This window comes from Lineus longissimus, chromosome 2 (assembly GCF_910592395.1).
Source record: "Lineus longissimus chromosome 2, tnLinLong1.2, whole genome shotgun sequence".
Lineage (NCBI taxonomy): Eukaryota > Metazoa > Nemertea > Pilidiophora > Heteronemertea > Lineidae > Lineus > Lineus longissimus.
The window spans coordinates 7489142-7513017 of NC_088309.1; the positions used below are offsets into that span (position 1 = coordinate 7489142).

Genomic DNA, 23876 nt, shown 5'->3' on the forward strand with positions numbered 1-23876 from the left:
CTAAACGGATACACAAGTATACCACAGTGTCACATCGATCGTACTTACATGATACCGTTAAAGCTTCCAACAGCCTTCATGTCCTCTGGAAGATTATCAGCAGGTGGCCAATGGAATTTGGTGTCCATTACTGGCACAATGTTACAGGCACTCTCCAGGGCTGTCACAATCTCCTACAGGGTGAAACAAGGTGAAAATGAAAATATAACTTTCCCGAAGAAACAAAGCATCATTTTTCAAGTTAGTTCTTTTCGCAAGATTGGCAACTGAAAGAATGAGACTGTACACGCAACATAAAAATCATAAGATTGCATAAATATCAGATTTGGCAACTCATAGTATAAGGTTGATGTCCTCCATCTTTGGCCAGTGGCCCAATTTAGTCTGGTTTCTCACCTGGGACCTCTCTGACATGTCTGAAGGCAACAACGAGCTACTGAGTAAAGGCTTTGATGAAGAACTACAAATGAAACACTGCCCTATTTTCAGTTCAAATTTCAGGTGAACTGACAATTGATAACCAGAACGCTTACCTTGTGTACCCAATCTTTTTGATTCTCATCGCCTTGGCAACGATCAAGTGAGTTCGGTGTTAGGACGAGGAGGAAGTGTTTGGCATTCCGAACACTGTTCAATAAACTTTCATCAAACTTTCCAGCCGTTAATCGCTCGATATCCAAAAATACTGTGAAACCTCTTAACTGGAGGTGAACTTTTAGTAAACTGAAATAAAGACGAAATCATTAGCAGTGCTGAAGAAGTCTGTAAAACTGATAATATAAAATTTGATTGATAGCCTACTCTTTGTTATTGTTCAATATTTTGCCAGTTTCCAATGGTTGGTCCTTATATTTTTGGAGGGGGGGGGGCTGTTGAGCTTTTATTTTCATGTGCCTGTGCCTGTTGGCTTTAATACCTTGACAATTTTGAAGACCACTCACCTTGCTAACTGAGAACCATTGGACCGCCGGTAACTTATAAACACATCTATTGGTTTGAGTGATGGGCCATCGGTGTCTGAAAAACCACCAGTTGGAGTACAGGCCTGGCTTCGTATGTCTGTGACAATACGCAAATACAGGGAGAAATTACGAACATTCAAAATTGCAAGAAAGGCAAAACTATACTAACAACAAGAATGCGTCAACGTGTTAATTAGTAGGTGACAACTAGAATGTGCTCAAGGTCATAAAGTGGTTATTAGATATGTCAAGAAAGTGCCACAATCATCGAGATCATTACAAGCAATCGCCAAAGGAAGAAAGCACTAAAATTCCAATGGCATCCTAATCTAAATTGCAGAAATCATCTCAAAATACGATCATTGCTGGATAAATAATGAGGATTTTCCAAATTTTTTATGAAAGGTTTTGCAGGCTGTGCTCTAAATGTAATACAGAAGATGGTCCAACTGGTGGAGCATGCAAAGAAATGAAATTGCAATACAGGATCAATTAGACCAGAAATATTCACGAAGCTTAACGTTGGTGACTTGGATGCCAATATCTGATGGGGAAGTATGAAAATGACAGTGCCTTTGCATAATGTTCACCGTTTTCAGTCCAAAAATGTAACAAATTTCATTTCAAGCCATTAAGGACACCGTTGGAACTGATAAATGCTGTCCTTTAGGGAGACGTCCTGATTACCGAGATCACATTGAATAGAAATTACCAATTTTGTGTAATAAAGAGGCTGTCCTTCTAAGAGAGGCCAGGTGTTTCCTAACAGAGATTCTGCTATATATGAAAGTGATTTTACTCTGATTTCACTCTAATAAATTTGATACCATAGGTTGTCGATGATGTTTATAAAGCGTAATAGTGCAATCACGCCAGTTAGTAGGAGGTCCAGAGATATGACAACATGCTGACAGAGAAGAAATGAGTAAGCAATGAGCAGAAATGAGGAGCATTCAAGTTTCTCGAGTGTACCAATATTGTGCAAATGTGTTATTAGTTACTTAACTATTTTATGAATAAGTATTAAGTATACGTTAGACTTTGTCCAGAAAATATGACTATATTTGAAGACCACGAACACCAACTAAACTTCCTTTACCAGTATGCTATTATATCCCTAATGAAGAAAAGGTATTCTTGAATTCCTATGCTTGGAATGACGGAAATTGTTTCACTATCTTTAGAGAAATCAACAGCAGAAAACTTATACAAGGCATGCAGGTCTGAAAATGATAAGAAAAAAAACCCAAGGTGAAGCCTGCCACAACTGGGCTGAGATGAGATGACAACTGCAGTCTCATCCCTGATTCCACCAACCCAGTTGAGACAGACTCTGACTAGAATTGCATGCAGAACCTACTGACGGGGACCTCAGTGTTACAGCTGGGCTAAGCAAGCTTTCTATGAGAAATAGTGACTATGTATTAGATAGTTATGAGTTGAGAGTGGACACCAAGCCAAGGCCGAGTCACTCGATGGGTAACAACAGTTTATCTTACCTATCCTGGGGAGGGTTATCTGGGGCTTGCTACAGACCAAACTGATCTCCCCTACACATGAATAAATGGCCACAGTTACTTTGGATGGAAGGGACACAGGGAGCACAGGGAGCATGCACAAGGCTTTTTTATCTTTGTCTTATATACGATTTTAGAAAAAAGAAAGATTCTGTAAGGTGTAAGATTTCTTCCCACAAAGTCTGCCCTTTCCAAGCACTATTCATTTCTCAACCAACATGCTTTTGACTTTCAAATGAGGGTTTGTTATAGAAATGGTAGAGCAGAAAGATAACAGATCGAACATTGAGCTGAAAAATCACCACACAAGCTCTAGAATAGAAGTCCAGACCCATTCTGACAGCATTTCAGCAATCATTAAATAGTAATGTGTCTGTTGGTGTCAGGCCACAACAGAGAGCTTTGTGTCATTTCATTCAAGCATACGTTGATCAGAATGACAATAAGGGAAAAATCCTGAAGTCACTCAGCGAAATACATGTAACACTCATTCTATACTAGTATCTGTGAGCATAATCATATCAACTTATTGCAAAATTCCTCCTGAGTAAACATAGAAGCATGGGGATAGGTAGCCAACTACATTTAATAAAGATAAAGTGAAATTCAGGAGAGGACGATGTGAACACTGCAAAGCTACATTCTGTCTGTCAGTCAAGGCAACTAAATATGCCATTCAAACTATTTTTAACAAATGGTGTAAAAAGCTTTAAATTAAAGAACAAGGGGTAAAGAATACGGAATAATGTCAAAGGGGCCAATTTAATCAGCCCCACAGAAAAGGTAATATAGCTAAACTGACGATTCTTTATCAGGGTGCAAGACAATTTACCTATTTTTCAACAATGGCAGACAATGGGTCAATAATTTATCCAAAATGACACAGAGGCCTTCTGATATGATGACACTTCCTTGATAAATGTAAGCATGTCATCAGTTCCAAGTTCCGATATGTTAGGAAGACTAAGCATATTATCATATTTATTTGATGTTATTGCAAACTAACCACAAAAAGACAGGGAAATTACCAGTGTATCAAAGTTATATGGAAGTACTCTTGAGATGACATTGTGTCTCCAAAAACACAAATACTTACTTTTGATTGCTTGTATTATTTTCATTCTGTGTACACCGTTGGTGATGCCGCAGTCATTTTTCAAATTTTCATCGGAGATATATCCGAGTAAGCTCTTATCTATACCACTGGCTAACATCTGGTACGTATACTGACTGAACTCTTGGCCCAAGTCGATCAGCCAGGTGTCAAGACGGGTTGGATCACAGGATTTATAATCAGACGTCATTTTGAGCTTTTTCAGTTCTTTTAGAAATCTGAAGAGGAAAGATGCTATATGAGTTGATCAAGGCCTCAGGGTCAGCACTTGGGGAGGAGATGTTGTTCTAGTTCAGGCAAATTCTTCTCCACCCAAGCCCACATGGGGTTCTACGTCTTCCATCTTTCTACAGACTTTTATAAGATAATAGCCAGAGTGAGCCAGCATGATTCCTCTTTAGCATTTGTACTATAAGGTGGCAGCGTCAATATCACTGCTAGTTGTACATGGTGACATTTTCGGACAGTGATACTGTCATTCAGCTGGAAAAAGTTTAAAGGATGGCCACCAAATATAAATTTTCTAATGGGTGATTTGGTACATCTTGATACCTTTTCCTAATGAGGCCATTAGACATTTTGACATCATCTTTCAAATGCTCCTCTTGCATCATCAGCAGCAGGTCACCATCCACACGACACTTCTTGAACCCATCCTCATATTCACCAAAACCAACCTGAAAAAGAGACAGAACATCACACTATTTGGTTTTTATTTCCTTTCCGTTACTAATGTCCAATCCATGTAAGACCAAACGACTTCTGTGCTGAGCAAAAATTGTCTTGTTACCAAAACTATGTGGGAATGATGGCCAACAAGGACACATCACTCTTGACCTGTGTGTAGGGCTGAAAAATCTTTTTTTCTTAAGAAATCTCTGTCATTTAAATGATCTATAAAAGTCGATGATATGACACAAGTGTTTATAACCTTACCCGCCTTAACCAATGCTGGACATCTTCCTCTGACCACAATGGCACTTGCTGTGAGAGTTTATATGGAACATCCTCTCCAATAATGGACAGGGCTTGGGCAGCAAATTTCGAGGCAAGAGCATTTGGACTACTGGCAGCTCTCTTTAACGCATCTATTGAGCCTATTTCTTTGAAGATCTGTTGACAACAATAGAGAGATCAAAGTATTATTCTATACATGTGATCATCTTCAGCATACATGCAGTATCTGATTAGCATAAGGATTATATTCAATTATCCTGAATGCTTGAGGCCTAGTGATCTTCATCATAATCTATCAGTACATCAATTATGACAAGCAATTAGAATCAGACAATATATTCTCTTCAACGAGCTGACACCATGCACAAAAGCATGGTTTTATTAAATAACAGAAAATCCTTTTCACTGTTAGCTTTTGACAGCTACGTGTGTCATATGATATGATATTTGATCATTGTATCTGGTAGCAGGACTTAGGGACAATGGCTTATGATTGCAGGATGCACTTTAGTTGTATTGAAGTGTAATAGGGTAAAGTAATGGTGGATTTTAGAGTAATCTTTATAGAGAGCCATCACCAATGCAGTTGTACACTTTGGTGTTCAGCTCCTGCTGATAATGAAACATATCTGCATACATGTAGCACAATCAGTGCTCACTCCACAGGACATTTTCGAGCACACAGCGCTGAATCCACCAACCTGTTTATCGCCTGCTGATAGAACACACCTGAATTCTATGGCAACTGGCAGATACATAATTAAGCGATAATGATTTGTGATATTTCATATGCGGGTATGATGTTTTGTATTCACCATGGCAATGAGAGTCATCGCAAGTACATCTGAGTCGGAGCTTATTTGATCTAAATCATAGTGCCATCCATCTATTCACTGACAATATTGATAAGTACAAAATATAACAAAAGCTCTTTGGTATTTAATTGTGACACGATATCAACCAACACATCAATATGGAGGGAGCCAATACTAGTCCCCGAAACCAACTCTGTCTGCCAAAGCGTAACACCAGTTGGTCCCAAACTACAAAACCTGTCGTCCGCCTGCAGGGGCCTGCCAAACATTTCATGACTGGCACACTCTCCTAACTTATCATTCATTACGTTATGAAAAACTACTGTACCATGCCTAAAGTTTTACATCTGGAAGTCATATTCAAAGCAAGAGAACATACTCTTCATCCAAGTTGAACCTGTCGGTTGATTTGTTGATTGACCGACCAGGTTTGTTGAAATCAGCTTCCAAGCTGGCCAGAAAAAACTACTATACGAGTAAACAGGGCCCACTCAAAGCTGTTCGACATATTGGCATTGAGATGGGGATCTAAAAAGATGAAAGGTAACACTGTTTGCAGGTTTACTAGTGCGTCCAACTTGCTTCAAACAAAACAGATTTGTTACATTTGAGGTGAAAGTGTAACATTATCTGCATAACATAAATTTCAAACTTGATTTTAACGTTGCAATCAGACGCTGCACGAAGGTATGATATGATTTCATAACATTAGGAATATATAGTCTTATTTATTGTTGATAAAATCAATTCCACTGACATGTTTTTATACTTCATGATCAATTCAGAACTGTGATGGGCATGGATGTAAGTCATTTTTAGGTCTTCTCTCAAACAAATTAAGGGCAAACCTACCCCTAAGGAACACCCAGACGGTTTGAGAAATGAAATTCTCGGGGCACTAAGGCCAATGAGGAGAAAGGCAAAATACCAGCAGAGACCTCCCAACCCTGAAACTACTGCAATATCAAGCATCCAGAAACAGAGGGCAAGAAGCACTCAATGACTGTGGAAAAGAATTTGGGCCACATTCTGTGGATATCAAATAGATTCTGAGACATTCTTCAGCTTTCTTGTTGCATTGCCAGCCGCCTTGTGGCGATAGCAGTGTGCTGCTACAGTCGCTTTCACTCCCAAAGAGCTCCTGCTCTTTCTGTCTATAATGTTTATGGTACAAAATATTGAGTTGAGAGCTGAGAGTCAACCAGGACAATATTAGCTCTGTAAAAAATTTATATTGGGTGTTTGTACTGGACAGAGGAGGAAACCGGAGATCCCGGAGGAAAGCTATGCTGTGGAAGATAGTCCCCTCTCTACCACTTCAGTGTACTGGGACCAACGGGGAATCAAACCCGTAAGTCAAGGATATCTATAAACACAGGTTTTGTATACCTGCATTGAGATAACTCAGAGGTTTTTTATGGGAGAACAAAAGGATGGAAGGAAAAGTAGTTCAGGCATATCCGGTGATAAACCCAATCAATCACCTGTCTCAGGAACATTGCCACACACTGATAAGATTTCTTTTTAACAGACATTGCTAAAATGAAATGGCCAGGGCCATTGTGCTCACCTCATGTGGAGGAAAGATGGATAAAGAGCATGGTATTGTGTCATGTAGTGTTAGGTTTGATGGAGGTCCAAGCAATTACAATTTCCCCAAAATGGCCAATTTACAGTACATTCGACCTCTGTGACCTTGAAAAGTAGGTCAAATCAAAGAAGACCCGGGTGACACATTGAATGGTTGTTAGAATTGTACCTATGATATAAAATTGGTGCCAATCGGGCAAGTCATTACTAGGAATAATGGTTTTTTTGAAGAATTTAGGATTTGGCCCCCTCCCTGGAGGCCAAACGGCAAATCAGATCGCACCAAACTTCGGTACCTGAGATCACCTGACCAAGGGGTACATGTGTACTTAATTTGTGATCAATAGTCATTGCAGTTAAGAAACGTGCCATAGTTACGGCCTGACGGCGAATTTACGCCATTTGACCTCTGTGACCTTGACAAGAAGGTCAAATTAAAAACCTGTGTGACATATACTGTATGGTGGTTAGATGTACCCATGATATCAAATTGGTGGCAATCGGGCAAGAAGTTAAGGAATAATCACATTTTTAAGGTTTTTGGATTTTGCCCCCTGGTGGTCAAGTGGTGAATCATATTGGACCAAACTTCGGTCCCTGAGATCACCTGACTAAGGGGTAAATGTGTACCAAATTTCGTATCAATAGTCATTGCAGTTTAGAAACGTGCCATCGTTACATCCTAACGGCCAATTTACACCATTTGACCTCTGTGACCTTGAAAAGGAGGTCAAATCAAAAACCCGGAGGATATATGATGCACCTTTGCTAGAAGTACCTACCATATTTTTTTCAAAATTTCCCGACTACTATTAAGGGAGATATTGCATATTTTCACTTTTAACGTTTGGCCCCCTGGTGGCCAAACCATGAAACGAATTGGACCGAAACATGGTCTCCAAGGTGTCATTACATAAGGGTACATGTGTACCAAGTTTCAACTCAATAGCTCTAACAGTTACGAAACGTGCCCTGCTAACGGACGACGGACGACGACGACGACGACGACGACGACGACGACGACGGACGACGGACGACGGACGCCACGGTATGGGATAAGCTCACCTCTGCTAAGAGGTGAGCTAAAAACGAACAGGATATCAGTGACACACAAATGTAGTGGTCAGCGCATTTTCAATATCCTGATCATGAGCCCAAATTTTGGGGAACAACAACCAATTACCATTGACATAACAAATTTTTGGCTACTGTGATTAGCATGATGTCAGCTCGGAACCAATACGTAACATGTACATTGTTCAAACTCTGTTATCTAGTCCTGATCAGAGTAAGTAAGGGACCAAATCAGCCTTTAATCTTACCCCTAGTTTTCCTTGCTCCTTTTTTATTTCTGCTTCCATATTGAAGTGGAAGGCGGCAAGGCTCTGGGCTTCCTCTCTCTTGCTTTCGAGAACCGGGACCAATCTGCGGAGCCATTCTCTCGATCTTCCATGGAGGTGGGAATGGTCACTGTGAGCAAAGTCTGCCGGCTGGTGAGACAGAATGAAAGGCTGTACCAGGCCTAACGTCCCAGAGTTCACCACGGCTACTTCAATTTCTTTGTTAGCACTTAAAGTTATGATCGCTAAACAGGCATAATAGCGCACACTATCATCACTACTGAAAGCTAAAGGAAACAACCATTCCGGTGCCTTGGCTTTAATCATTTCATGTTGATTGTCAGCACCACCGTATATGGCCAAGTTAGCCAAAGAATTAGCACAGTGTCTTTGGGTAATTTTATCATTGCTACGACATGAGTACAAAATAGACTCCAAGCCCCCCAATTGTATCACTCGGGAACATGTATGCTCGGAGTGTTTAAACAGACTTTCAAGAATCCCTGTACTGCAACGTGCAAGTTCAGTATCGTCTTTGACCACACATGACATCTTGACAACATTTTCAAGTCCTGTTTTGACCACGCAGTCACGGTTTTCAGTAGTCAGGGACTGTTCAAGTAACCGGGTAGATTCCAATTTGATATCCCGATTGGGCGACCAGCAATTTTCTAAGAGAACGTCCAAGGCACCCTCATCCCGTAAGACGTCACACAACGCCGATGCATAATCACGTCCAATCTGTGGTGTCATCCATGCTTCAACAATCATACGGTGACATTGCTTTATCGCATTTGTCTGTACGTCTGCGTCCTCCGCCGTCATCAATTTTATCTCTTGCGTCATCTCAACGGTGGATTGTGCCACAATCTCACGGAAGTTTTTCCCTTGCATATACCCCTCATGTGTAATTGCTTTGGAAGAGACGTGTGTTCCGCCCGAGGAGACACTCGTCTCGCTTGTTGAACGTTTGTAAATGCGACATTCGCGAGAAACATGGCTGCCGCTGCCATCTTGCTTCAGCTCTTCACGTTGGTGGATGGTCTGGAGGGAAATCTTCAAGCGGCCTACAATGATAAGAAAAGAACTGATCACTACCTGGCGCAGAAACAAATGTTTCTTTCCCTATTCCCATAAGATTATGTAGAAAGTGATAAAATGGAATTATGAGATAAAATTTATTGCTATGACCATTCTCTTTCTGAGCAGGATCTTTTGAGATACCTTCTTTTGGCTTTTGGCATAGGCAGCTGAAAGGTACGAAAGGGGTTTCCCCTTTAATAAAGAGAATTCTGAAATGGAAGGTAGGTAAGGTAAGGTTAAGAATTGTACATTCAATTGTAAGGATGTTATGGAGCATTCAGGGATAAAGGGATCAAAGTAATGCTAACATGCTTGATGATCGTATGTGACTGATCATATTATCTTGACCGCCAAGGTTTTTGCATCTCATCAAGGCACCCTGGCTACATTTAAAGGGAGTATAAGACCATGCGGTTCAGGATGTGATCATATATGATGGACTGGACTTTTCAATGTGGCTTGGAAAGCAGTTGCTGATAGGCTATATTGGAATCGCGTGATTGAGTATCATAGCAGTCTGATAGTGATTATGTGCATGCCAATACAAATGCGAGAATGCGCTTCCATTGAATGTGAGCTAGGAAATAAATACATATTCATGTAACAAGTACTCATAAAATGAAATGATATAAAATGACGATAACCTTTAGACACATCTATATCCTCTTTCTCCTCAAGCGACTCCTTACTATCCACAATTATTTTATCCTTCATTGTTTCATTTGTCAAGCCCTGGGATCCTGAGAGTGACAAGTGTCCTCCAGCACTCATGTTTGCAATCCTGGCTAGTTCCAAGCTAATGTCACGCAAAGGAACTCACAAAAATAACTCCGATATGGTCCAAAATAACGCACAACTTGTAGAACCTATATTTAACATTAGTCTAGAGTGTTTTTATGGCAGTATTGATCTCTAAATACACAGAATAACCTAGAACGTACTTGTTCCATTGAGATAAGGCCGACACTGGAACATTCATGAAATCATGTGGGTGTTAACGTGGTATATCGTGAATAGGCCCCTCAAGGGGGGTAAAGTGGAGTAACTACTCGAGTATACACAAAGCCTTATTTGTCATAATGACTTGCCATTCAGGCCAGACTAAGCCAAGCAAAAGCCCGGTTGAGCTGGTGACCTTGAGGGAACCCCATAGGTAGGACGATTTGTGTCCCCTTTGGCATTTTATTCAATTGCCACACTTTAACGAATTTAAATATGTATAATGACCGTCATGACGGGATGACAATTCTAGCTATCGACCACTGACTGGAGCTGACGTATGCATGTCTTTTGGGTCTCTCATCATCAGACCAATTCTGTTTAGCCCTCTCCAACAATCCAGTCATCCAAGGACCCTACATGCAGTGGCCAAGTCATGAAGACAATGCTTAAACTAGCTATTGATGGCTCTGGCTCAAGATGACCAAGAGCAAATGAAAGGAAATTTGTAGGCTGCACAGCATATCAATATTGACTTTACCAACTTCCAGACAGCAAAGCATGCTACAGTGAAGGGTTGTTCAGCATAAGAACTGGTATGCCGAGCATATAGAGTCAAGGATCAAATGGTCAACCAGCTGATAGCGCATGTCATAAATCTAGGCATTGTGGAATCCTATCAAACTGACATTATATCTATATGGGTTATGTCACACAAAGACAATACTTGAGGGATACAAAAAAGAAACTGGGGTCAATAAAGTGTGAGGTGATAACAAGCATAAAAGAAAACATCATATTGCAATACAATTTTTAAGGTGAAAGCAATGTCTGGACCGGAAATGGTTTCCCATTGAGTGAAATGTCAGTGCTTGAGCATTTTACCATGGACAAAGTCTCAAGACTTGGGGATCAACCTGATAAGTCACATGGGTACTTGTCCATGCTGCAATATGAAATGGTTGATGTTAGAATCCTGGGTCAGTTGTCATGGAGATAATATCCAATGCATCCCCTGATAATGTTGGTGATTGATCGTATTATGAACGACCTGCTTAGAGATGCTCATCATAAAATGAGATGTAACCACCAGATAACGATCACTACTGTCCATATAAAATACTGCATGACATCATGCTGAACATTCACACAGCACTGAAAGTTGAATACTCTATCTATCTCAAGTCAACTACCAATTCCAAAACGACATAGACATAACATACAAGACAATTCTTCAATACTAGTCAAAAGCAGGAAGTCATCTTTCACATCAACACTCCTATTCGTGAAATTTGGTGAAAAATAATGGAACAAATGCCATTTTGGCAACAACAGTATATTGGGAAATAAAGGAGTACTGTAGTATATTCATACTTGCATACTTATAACAAGTATGCCTTGGATATGCATGAACCCAATGTTTACCAAACTAAGTGAGTTGATACCTTGGCACTCTGAGAAAGACGAATAGGTTTTCTAAGTACAGTGTATACCAGGCAGTCAACAGGCTACAGATTCACCTTGCAGACGAAGAAAGCGCCTGAAGGTCCAAGATACGAGCAAAGGTGATTGGTGCATTAGTTCCTATTCCGCAGCTAACAAAGATTGTTTCTTCTCGAAGGTTAGGGGAGCCAGGAGAGGTAAACTTCCTGACACATTTCTCAACATTGCCTCATACCGAATCAATCGAAGGAAGCTTTACTTAAATAGATTGTTATCGAATACGTTTCAAAAATAACCCCAAGAATGTGAAGTAGGAAATTGCTTGGATTTCCAAATAAACCTTGCATATAAAGCAGACGATGAGCTTATAAAAGATGTAGTTCATCAACGGTGAGGAAAATCTTCGGACGAAAATACTCCCATGATGAATATGTTGCAGGCTGACAAATCCAGTTCATGGTGGGGGTTCATGCACAATGCCTCACCCATGACATTGCTCACAACAAAAACAAGTCCAAACCTTATAAAAGGGGCACAGGTTGACAGAGGAGCTATAGAATATTGTGTTGGACACAAACCAGGACAAGGCATCAAGAAGGACTTCCAAATCCATGTACAGTACAATACTTCTTCATATCTACACAACATGCACAGTATGGGCTATCATCAGATAGTTGACAAACCAAGCAGAATAGTGCGGCACAATCTCCTTACCAATTGAAAATCCAGGGGACTCTTCAGCCTCAAGAACTGCAAAGTAAAGTCATATAAATGTTTATTGCAGAAAATTCTTCCTTGCCAGCAGTGTTACTTTTTGCCTAATAGTGGATCACCTGTATTCTCAATTGGTGTTTTCAAAACAAATCGGATCCAGCGGAGATAGGGACGCCATTGCTAAGCACTTTCTCAATTGAAAATGTTGCCTATTTACAGCACATATATCTAGAGTAAATAGGTAACATTTCCAGTTCCAAGGTCATGACATTCTGCCATCATGCTTTGTCTGCACATACTGATAAAGCATGAGAAAGACACTCTGCCATCATGCTTTGTCTATACATACAGAAAAAGCATGAGAATGATATTCTGCCATCATGCTTTGTCTGTTCGACAAAGATGTACTGACGAAGCATGACGGCAGATTTACTGGCTCTTGGGAGCAATTTCAAAGTCCTTGCAGCAAACTCAGTCACATAATTTAGAAAAAAAGCCACACAATAACACAAAAGCATGCCTGAATGAAATCAAGATGCAAAACTTTGTCCATTTCCAACCATTTTAACTAATCTTCAGAGTCCATGAGGATAAAATGATTGTGAAATTCACATCATACACAGTTGGAACAATCAAATACCCAGGACATTGTCAGAAAATTGACTGAGAAGTTAGGGGGAATGATCTCTTTTGGGATCCCAGGATAGACCGAGAAGTGGCCCGTATTTTCACAAGACGCCCATATTTTAGCGGGATTCAGGAAATTCTAGAGGGGCAGAAGATTCCGCTGGGATTTCCCGAAACTGCTTGTCGGGATTCATTGGGACTTTGAAATGCTACAAGATACACTGCATGTGTACAGAAAAAGTGAAATGATTTGAGGTATCTTACCAGAATCAGAATCAGAATCAGACTTGGGCACTTGGCTTTCCTCGTCCTTTTTCGCACTTTCTACACCAACCATAGTTCCAGCAACCACCTAACTAATCCAACAGAATACAAGCTGGTTCCTTCAATAAAGATAGTGTTTGCGAGCTAACCACAGAAAGAATGCTAACTTCAGATATAAATTCTCACTTAACTATGATTTGTGTGGGCAGAAAACATACTCGCAACCCACACAGCACGAGATGAGGCAGTCTTACCCTGACATTTTATATTTTATTACCAAGAAAAACAAGCAACAAGTTCTCTTACATGTCTTACCTGAGTTCTTGTTTGGCTGGGGTGACATTGGACCTGTGCTGTTACTGAAAGATATTGTTGTTCCTTCCAACTTAGGTTTCATATTCGCAGATGATGTTACGACGTCGTTACTGACAGTTCGTGTCGTTCCTACATCTGTGTGTATTGACGTCACTGAACCTATTGCAGTTGACACAGCACTTGGACCGTTCACCGAGATCACGGTCTTCGTTTCAGTATGTCTGGTGGTCGAGCCAGTTGACTTAGTTGCTGACTCAGTTAATACAGAGTTCGTACCATCAGTAACTGAGACCGAGGCAGCTATATCTTTGTGCATAGTCGACACGACAGACATTGCAGAATCGATCAGGAATTGATTATATGCTATTCCGTACCTGATTATATACAAGCTGCATTTTGAGGAGAACTTTTAGTAGCAATCCTTCAAAGATCATGAACGACAACAAGGTTGGTTTTTCATATCTTTTCCATTAATCTGTGACAACTATTGGTTGCAGTCATATTGCGGCTTGAAGAAACAAGATAGTATTCCAAATTGAATTAAACACCCAGAAACAATACAAGGTTCAGAAATTCATCCTTTGCATTTAATCATACATGTACATTTTACAAAGATGAATCACAAGTTCAATGTTAATCCTTCCTTGAAACTGCAACACGAGAAAGAGTAAGATCCATGCATCTATACAACCCGTACCTTGGCTGACGGACTTTTAAGATTTGTGCATGTGCACCAACCAGCATCGAGCGCTACATAGGTGAGCACTATCTTTTGTAAACTGCTGATGCTGCTACTGAGACGAGATACAAAAGCATGCTTCGTGTTACCTCTGACATGTTAGGCCTCAGCAACGGAAATCGATCGTTGCTCGGCACTACTGTTTCTTTGCCAATTTTCAAGAAGCACGAAACCACTAGTTCAAAAATACAAACTACGCCATCCAGGTGAACCTTAGACACTTGGCAATCAAGATTTTAGTGTTATGCATCCTTACGAGAAGAACCAATTGGACGAACCTTATAAGAGTGGGTTACTGCAATTCTATGACCATGAGTACAAGTGTTATTTAAGTTGCTGACTTCAGCAACGGTAGCTGATTACCTTCAAAGCCCTGCTGGCCTGGATTGCTTGGCAACGCCATGGCAAGCTACAGCGCTTGCTCAGGCCCAAGTGTACTCATTCAAACCATCAGGTCTGACATGTTCACAATGAAACTGACCTATTGCTGCCAGGTAAAATGGTAGGCTAGGATTATCAAGCGTGCTCTTGAACCAGGTGAAAGAAACATGAAATAAGAATGAAGTTGAATTACCTATCAAATAAAAGCAGCAGCCGAAGTCGGTGCTTCAAAACTGTGTCAAAGACTCCTGTCAGGAGCTTCCATTTTGTCTATGCTCACTCAAATTCAATTCTATATGTCACCCAAACTTCACTGAGCGGATGGGTTAATATCAAGAATCATATATGGAAGACCATTTCTCATATCAAATGAAAGGGACAATATTTAATTTACAATTTAACAGTCAATAATAAACAAAGGCCTACCCTCAGGATCTTCCTCTTCTTCCGTCTTGTCATCACACTTGACCTCTTTCATGTCTTTTCCTACAGTTGGTTTCAAAGAATGGGCAATCCAACGGATCATTAGAAAACACTAGAATTCCAAATGACGAATTCCCACATACACTGTACACAGACGCAATGCATCGGCCTGATAATCCGACACTGTACCCGAGCTAGACATTCGTGAACCATACACATTGGAAGATAAATCTTTATGCTAAGCCACCACTGATGGAAATATTGATTTTTCTGGGATCCTTATGCACCGGAAAATTAGTTTACACTTTCAGCCAATTTTTGACCAAGAATGACATTGTCTGTGATCTCGTTTGGTTGCATTGTACCAAATATTCGCTCGCCTTATATATTTTTTTGATGAGACAGATTATTGTTGGACTGATCATGCAATATTTAACCTCACAACGAGCAGCATAAGGCATGAAATGTGTTCTTTTTGAAGGATCAGTGGTAGCTGTGCCTCTACGAAAACCGGACCTGCATCACAAGCATCATTAGCTAGCATATTCTGCTAGAGATGCTGTCGGGGACTACTGATATTGATATTGAAATGAAAGGCCAAGACATAAGAGAGGGTCTAGTTGTGCCAAACAGGTCAACCCACTGTCAGGCAGCTCATTACCGAGCTTTGGGAACAGGGACAAACCTGATGGAGTAAAATGGCAACATTCGGTTTTTCAGACGAGAAAGGGAAGGATTTGTTGCAGCCTGTCGATTTGTCATTCACTAATACCATTTAGATAGCACTTAATGAAGAGGACTGATATGACCCCAGTGTAACTCATCAGTGCTGACATCTGATGATGAGACATGTAACTAACTTCAAACCAGCACATTCAATAACTTTAGAACTGAATTCATCGAGACGTGAATTAGTAATTACAACGGGATATTGGCTGTTAATCTGATCAAAGCATTTCATCTATAGAAAGAGCAAGTAAGCACTGAAAGCATCTTCTAACTAATGGAAGCAATTGGAAAACTCATCAAGTTACTGAACCTGGCGATAAACAGATGATGGGGCATGCTGCAAGGAGAGTTGCACAGATTTTTAATGGATCATATCAGGAAGGTATGAACAAAAAAATATCATGTACTCCAAGTATAGGAGGCCACACCACCATTCACCTTTAAACTGACCCAAAATTGCTCTCCTCAAACTACATGTCTTAGGTGGGGTCTGAGGTATTTTTATGTCTTTCTGTTTGGCCTGGGCTATTCAGAAATAGAAAGTAAAATAGGTTATCACCACATAAATTTCGAGTAAAAATTAGCATGAGCATACAAATCCAGGACACGCCAGCAGAGTGTACAAGAGGTTAACACAATGATTTTAGATAGGTACAACACAACTACTTCAGGAAGAAAGGGTTATCACTTTGGATTAATCATTGAACATTCAGTTTGCCAACACTGAACATGTTAGCCAAGTCCCGAGTCGACACATTTTATCTCCTGGAGGCCAGCCTCCTCAGGGCTTTGCAAGCTAATCACTTGGCTATAATTGCCTTTTGATTATCGAGAGGAGACCATTATCATAGAGAAGCGTGCGCACCTAATAATGTGAAACATGACAGAAAGAAGGAAGAATTCTTATCTATGTGGGATCATTGGCAGAACATGAGCAGTAAGGTCAGGAATTTATCCTCCAGTCACCTGCCGTTTTAGCACTGAAAGGGTTAAAATTCATTAGAAATAGATGACGAAGTTTAGATCTTGACAAATTTTTTTTCTTCTTTTTCCTCTCTCCTACAAACAAGCAAAGAAAAAAACAATTAGAAACGAAGTAATGAGGATGTCGTTACGTGGGAGTGGACATGACATTCAACGATTTCACAGATACGCCCATCTCACTGGAGATGATAATGACTTTGATAGGATAGTATAGTCGTGTGCAATATGTTAGAGAGAATATAAAGGGCATGATCTTGGCAAATTATTTTAACAGAGAAGGTTTTTCTTTTGATGAAGTCAGCTGTGGTGAGGAAGGTTTTAGATTAAGCGACCACGAGATCAGTTTAGGGTTTTTATCCCTCATTCAAATTTTCAAAAAAGTGCATTTTTGTGGGCTGTTACAAATACTGTTTTGAACAAGAAGTAGAAATAAAGCATATGTTTTCTCCTCCGTCGACAAGATAACAAACAATAGCAATGGATGTTCGAATGCCGTTGGTACGAAGGTCCTCGAATCTGATGTTCTGATTGGGCACTTTGATCCCCACCACTGCAATGTGTCTGGGACCTGAAGGGTGCCCTTCTCACGACCAGGGCTTTTAAATATCGAGAGGTGATGTGTTTTGGAATCCCCTGGTATGTGGGGATGGATGCATCCCAGAATGACTGAGCCCCTCTCTACAGTAACTCTCCATACACCACAAAAACATTACACTCTAGGCAAGCAGTAAATCACATCCCATATTTGAACCAGAAAAACACTCACCAGGCCCAGGTGCTGTCCCAGCAGCCTGTTGTTGTCTTAACTCGGCTTCAGCGGCCTTGGACAAGTCCCAATAAACTTTAGAGTGCTCTGATACCTTCCCACTAGAGACCACAGCTTCAGCACTCTCGGGTTCCAATGATGACGAGCGACTGATCTCACTCGAGAACGCCCGATTATCCAGGTTGATCTCAGACTGCGACCGCTCCCATGTCTTCTCTTGAGATTTTATTTTGCTTGGGTCCTTGTTGATGGCGCTCTCCGAGGGGGTTCTAGGGAAGTACCCTTGCCCTGTAGGAGTTCTCTCACCCATTGTGACAGCTACGCCAACTCTTAGCTCCTCTAATCTGGAAAGAGAATTTTTTTAAAAATTATAATTTTGAGAGAAAATCTCAATTCTGAAATTAGTGAATTTTGATGGATATCACATATTGAAGTTCAAACAGACTCCTCTGAAACAAGGAAGCCTCTCAAAACAATTTACTAGGCAGAGTTTACCAATACCATGTATCCTTTGAGATATTACAATTGAACTGAGTGCATATTGTTCATAACTAAAAAAGTAGTAAAGGGTTGATTATAACAAAGTAACAGCGTAGATCACCACACTACTGTTAATCCTGAACAAAATATTCTCCAAAGCATGGGAAAGAATTCAGAAGGGAAATTATCTACGTAGAAATGAGGAGCCAGAGGAGGAATGTGCATATGAAGAAATCAATATAGGCTTCAGACCAACCAAAACCTGTGTTACACTGTTGAATACGATCAATGCACCATAGAAGTCGGTTGACTGACTCATCAACATTGCAATTCATGAGATAAGTCAATTTACCAAAAATAATTTCAACGAAAGTAGTAACATCACATGATGTCATCACCACTAACCACCTACCGATCCTTTCTGGTCTCACAAGATGCAAAGAACACATGATTTTGGGCTGCTCACCAAGAAGAGGTGAGGGGTTAAAGGTAATATCATTTGTCTACCCATGATGAGATTGCCATCATTTGGTAACACTTAACAGAGGCTGAGCAACTAAGTTAAGAATGCATCCTCCTGCAGCAGGCCTTTGTATCGTTCATAAAATACACTCAGTCATCCTCCCACAGAAGGCCTTTCCAAAAAAATCAAAGTGTGTGAGTGTACATGGATACTGTGCATTTCTAGCACACTACGTCCACCACGCAATATCAGGTCCCCAGGAACAGATATTCTGCACCTGTGGCAGACTTTGTTGCTGCTTAACACATATATTTTGACAAGTTTGACATTGCTATTGATTGTCGGGATGTAATGCCCAGGTGTGCCCCAAATAGCTGGCCAACGGCAACAGATGCCCACACATTGCAAAGTTAAATCTTACCAATATTGTTGAATATAGATACTCCTCTCACTAAATCAATCCCATAACAATACGAAGATAGTCAACTGGATAAAGTGAACTCTTTCTAATTCATAATGCATAACAAAGCCCCAGGTTACTTCTACATTAGCATAAATTTCCAAACTATCAGTTCAGATCAATCAATTCGGTCATGGCATTTGCTAGTCTTGACTGTTACTCTGGCCAAGCATGAGAGCATTTGCTTCCAGTCTTTCCTCACACATTTCGAAGTCCAAGTCTCCATATGGGTCAGTTGAAAGATGTCAAGGATGCATGTACATGTAGGCGTACATCCACAATACAGTGCTAGAACAAGAGGGATGTTCGAGGCCCATCGGGATCCAAGAGCCCATCGATTCACAGTAAACTTTCAGAGCAAATATAAATGAATACCAGAGCAGAAGATTAAAGAGGAAGCTGTTGGCAGGTGCACGGGATACCACAGAGAAATCATATGTATGGTTGAATATGCAATCATTACCGCCTTATATAGTCTCTTTATTGCATAACTCTGCTGAGTAACATTGGTGGTACAGACAGATCTGTGTAGCTATAGCAACAGCTAATGCACAATCCAATGAACATTGGGGAGTACCAATATTTTGATGTTTCATGTGTGTACATGTTTGAAACAATTCACAGCCTCTTCAAATATAATTGATTCGATTGAACAAATTAGCAACTACAGTCATGACAGTACTTGTTTGCCTTGTGTATAGTGCATTTTAAAAGTCAAGTCAAAATCTTTTCGGCACAACAATGATATTTTTTAAAAGAGAATTCAGAATATCGTCTGGCATCTGGTTCTAGGAATTTTATCAATGTAATCATACATGTTGTGTTCTCTCACCTACAGAAAAGAAAGCACTACTTTCTCCGAAGACCATGCTACACCTCCTAGTAAATAACCTTAGTTCTAATATTTTTGAGTACCATTTCAATTTACAAAAATCATCAGAAGAGGAGTAGAGGAGGTCAGTTGAATCTCGGGTGATGTATGCCTGTAAGTCAGCCAATGAGGGGATATCTGAAATGTTTCTTCCTCAAGATGGTGGTATATAATATATATGTGGTCACCTATGAAGTGATTGCAGTCAGCAACAGACAGCAAATGACTTATGGTCCAACAAAGCTGGGTTACCTATACCTGACTACATTACATACCTATAACAGCGAATATCCACTTCATAGCCCTGATGCAGAGCTGATGATCAGCCCACTGAATCTCATCAAGTCTGCATTATCAGGTGATAGAGACATATGAGTATGACACATCATGACAAATAATGAAGGAATAGGTCAAATCTCACCAAAATACGATATCCTGTTCACATAATTAGCAATCCTGAAAAGCACTCGGGAATAATAAATACTGGTACTTTACAGCTATTCTTCCTGCCACGACAGGGAACATTGATTCTACGATATCATCACTGTTGCAAGGCGGCTCATGAATCATTGATAGCTGACGCGGTAACGATAGTGTCCTAGTGCCATCTGGATTGGGGAGCTTGAGTCAAGTGTAATCTCCAATATCAGTATGAATTCCAGAGGTGGAGGAAGACAGCTTAGCGTACATGTATAGCCTCTTGACGACCACAAATACTCCACACGTCACATCTACCATTTCTAATGTTGCTGAAAATCAGCTGGGATGTGAATGTGGAGCTGGAGACAAGACTCCAGCTTGTGTGCTTCAGACCTGCTCCCTTAATACTGGCAGTGACATATAAGACAAATATAAAAGGGGTGGTCCTAATGGAAAAAATCTACAAAATCATAATCTAAGTAAGGGGAAGGGGGGCAGGTTGAAAAAGTCTATAAGACTTAGGATAGGAATAGTAAATTGCGAAAGACTGAGGGATGCTACTCCCTCTCTTTAGTCATGCGGAGAACACTGCCATGAGCAGCAAAGCCATAGGCCTCCCAAACCAATAGGCTTACAGCTTCCCCTTAAAATATTTGATGGAAAATTGAAGAATATTATGAGGTGATGTACATGTACGTACATGTACATGATCTTACTGTCCGAGAGTATTGACGGATGATTAAACTTTACCTGGTGAAGATAAAATGCTCCATCAGGCAGACTGTACACTAAATAGGCTGAAAATTGAACCATCTGCTCTATATCAAGCAGACTATTTGCGTATTGCTGTTTGGTGAATTCCATGATGGAACTATTAAACAGAAATCTAACTCTCATCTGAATCTAGACCACAAATCCCAAACTGAAAAGTTTAAAAAAATTAAAAGTGTATTAAATATGTAACTTGACTTGGAAGATGCTTTTATTCTTAAATTTCATTGGAGTCTTTTTAAAATTCACCTAAAAATAGTTTGTTATAAAGTTTAAAAGCCTAAAGTGGATTACAAATGGCTATTTTTAATCACACATTTCAGTGCAAATATGATAAGCTTCAGCTTTCAGCCTGGAACCAAACTCAAAATCAAATCATGATAAAATTGGAGCTATTATCAATGAACATGTAGAAGTGAGAGTGAGGTATGTTCATTGATACAATTTATTGTAAGCCAAACAAGAGAAATCTTAAAAGAAGTGCAATACAAACAAAACCTTGTCATTAAAAGTCTCATGAAACATGACAACATTGAACCACTTGACCTGAATCAAAAAGATTTCCATACAATCACAAGGTACAATGTCCACCTCAACATAGATATTTCTGAGTGCTTACACCTTAATACAGCTAAAGATTTTAGCCAGGCTGCCTCTAGTGGCCCTGCCTTATTTCATCACTGGCAAGTACAGTGCATTAACTTCCATTCTTTTACGTGTGTTGTCAGTGGGGGAGTGCTCTTATTAACAGATAATAGGACATTCAGACAATGACAGAAAATGATGTATGGCTGATCAGAATTGGCTTTGTTTTAAATAGCTGGGGTTATCATCAATATTCATAGGCATAGGTGGTCTCACAATCTCAGTCAGTTGAGTCAGTGCACTCCATGGAATTTTCTACAAGAGGTGGAAAAAGCTGATTGAAAACCACTCAATTACAGATCAGAATTGAGGGGTGGCAGGGGGGGAAGAGTCCAAGAGGGTGGAGTAAATAGCAGATATTTTTTAACTTTCAGATGAACTAATGGTCTAATGGTCTATGATGATGTGTCTGCAAAGATTGTAGGCAAACTCAGCATTCACAGCACTGGAATGCCTTCTATTATTTGATAAGTGTTGTCAGTAACCGGAGAAGGGCTGGGGTTTTCACATCAGTTCATCATCTTCATGTGAAGTACTGTACACACAGGCTTCTATTAGGTTCTAAACAGGATGGTCCAGAAAAAAAGCAACGGATACTTCCACTACCAGGGAGTTAAAACCCTGGCCTTGATACCAGTGGATGGGGAATATTTCGAGAAGAAGAATGACACCAAGATCGACCGATTTTGTTCAGTACATTTTTTTGTAGACATGTTTTGGTGAAGCAAGGTTGGAGCCCCTTGGCCAGGTTCAATGCAGAAAAACAGAACGCTTCTGTTGTAGGTTACAAACATCTCGGTGGTGTGCCGAGGTTTGGCCATGTTAACACGACCTTTACTCTGTTGCAAATGGTCACTAGGAATCTTGTCGACATTATCTCAAATCAGTATCATTACCTAACATTTATCCACCTACTTACTAACCGGCAGAGTTAGATTTTTCCTATGCACAAACAAAGTGTGTCTGTGCTTCACAAAATAGTCTCTAAAACAAGAACTACTAAACCAAATCGGGTGATCTTGGTATTATTCCTATCCTAGAAAGATTCCCCATCCACTGATATCAATGGTTTTAACCCCCTGGTAGTGGAAGTATCCGGTTACGTTTTTCTGGACCACCCTGTAGGCCTATAGTAGTGTACATGCACATACATACATGTGTACCGAGTGAAAAGTCAAAATCGGTCTCCAATTTCATCGACCTATATTTCGCAAGAGACCGATTTGATTGCCTGTCAGATGTCGAATTTTAGAAATCCTATAACTCATTATTACCTGTTGTCTATAACTACTGAATTAATAAAGCCTATCTCGTCAGAAACACGAACAAAATTGGGAACAAAACTTCACAAATCTGATATTTTTTCGGATGTTGTGGTTGTCGCCACTCATCATTCCACTTCAACCGACCTGCCGAATTCTTGTCTTCTGCAAAAGGACTCGGGCGCGTTCGTGACCCAATTCCCTTCTGCTTCTGTTTTGAAACCGTAGACTGTCTTTCGCCGAGGTCAGGTGGGGTGAGCAGCAGGGCCTTCAATAGCTTGCCCTTGGCAGACAAGCTTTAAAGCTCTGGACTGACAATCAATTAGTTCGGGACAGATGAATTTAATTTGTTCCAGTCCTTGATGGTGCACAGAAAAATATTGTATATAAGCTATTCGATGTTGGTCACAGTCATCCTCTGAAACCATCCCAAGCATTTGTGTGCAACTCAAGATGAGACAACAAAAGCCGCACAATCAGGTGTGGTTTTCGAAAATTAGCATAGAGGGGTTGTAGTACCACATAGTGGTCCAAGCTCATCTCTGTGCTGGCCATCTGGTTCACAGTTGTTGGGGCCAAGCATCCTGCACAAGATTTATAACATGAATTTTCACCAGGTCCATTTAAAGATGGTGTTTGAACCCTCCCCTGATAACCATCAGTTGAAAAGCTCTTTCCCAAATTCATTAACACAATTCTGGATTTTCAAAACTGCCCCACATTTGAAAACACAAGAACGGGGAAATTAGGGGTTACTATCTAGATCTGCCTCTTTGGCCCGGCACTTGTTTGTTCCGCAGGG

The 23876-nt window shown here is 40.3% G+C and overlaps 1 protein-coding gene across 16 annotated transcripts in view; it reads right to left on the minus strand.

Annotated features, from left to right (window-relative positions):
* LOC135482472 (NAD(+) hydrolase sarm1-like) overlaps nucleotides 1–23186 on the minus strand; it is a 29858-nt gene extending 6672 nt beyond the window's left edge. For 4 of the 16 annotated variants that reach the window (XM_064762522.1, XM_064762515.1, XM_064762520.1 and 1 more), the window contains exons 1-11: nucleotides 23087–23186; nucleotides 17703–18046; nucleotides 12475–12510; nucleotides 8278–9362; nucleotides 4530–4706; nucleotides 4146–4270; nucleotides 3576–3811; nucleotides 2462–2512; nucleotides 942–1059; nucleotides 534–723; nucleotides 49–173 (exon numbers count right to left, since the gene is read on the minus strand). In XM_064762522.1, the coding sequence (XP_064618592.1) occupies nucleotides 49–173; nucleotides 534–723; nucleotides 942–1059; nucleotides 2462–2512; nucleotides 3576–3811; nucleotides 4146–4270; nucleotides 4530–4706; nucleotides 8278–9362; nucleotides 12475–12510; nucleotides 17703–18012 (2453 nt within the window). In that variant the 5' untranslated portion in view covers nucleotides 18013–18046; nucleotides 23087–23186. Of the gene's footprint in view, nucleotides 1–48; nucleotides 174–533; nucleotides 724–941; nucleotides 1060–2461; nucleotides 2513–3575; nucleotides 3812–4145; nucleotides 4271–4529; nucleotides 4707–8277; nucleotides 9363–10022; nucleotides 10277–12474; nucleotides 12511–13365; nucleotides 13454–13680; nucleotides 14465–15226; nucleotides 15474–17702; nucleotides 18047–18587; nucleotides 18845–20251; nucleotides 20329–20397; nucleotides 20531–23086 lie in introns of those variants that run through there. The other 12 variants (XM_064762524.1, XM_064762516.1, XM_064762519.1 and 9 more) reach the window with 12 other exon arrangements.
* Between the last annotated feature and the right edge of the window lie 690 nt (nucleotides 23187–23876).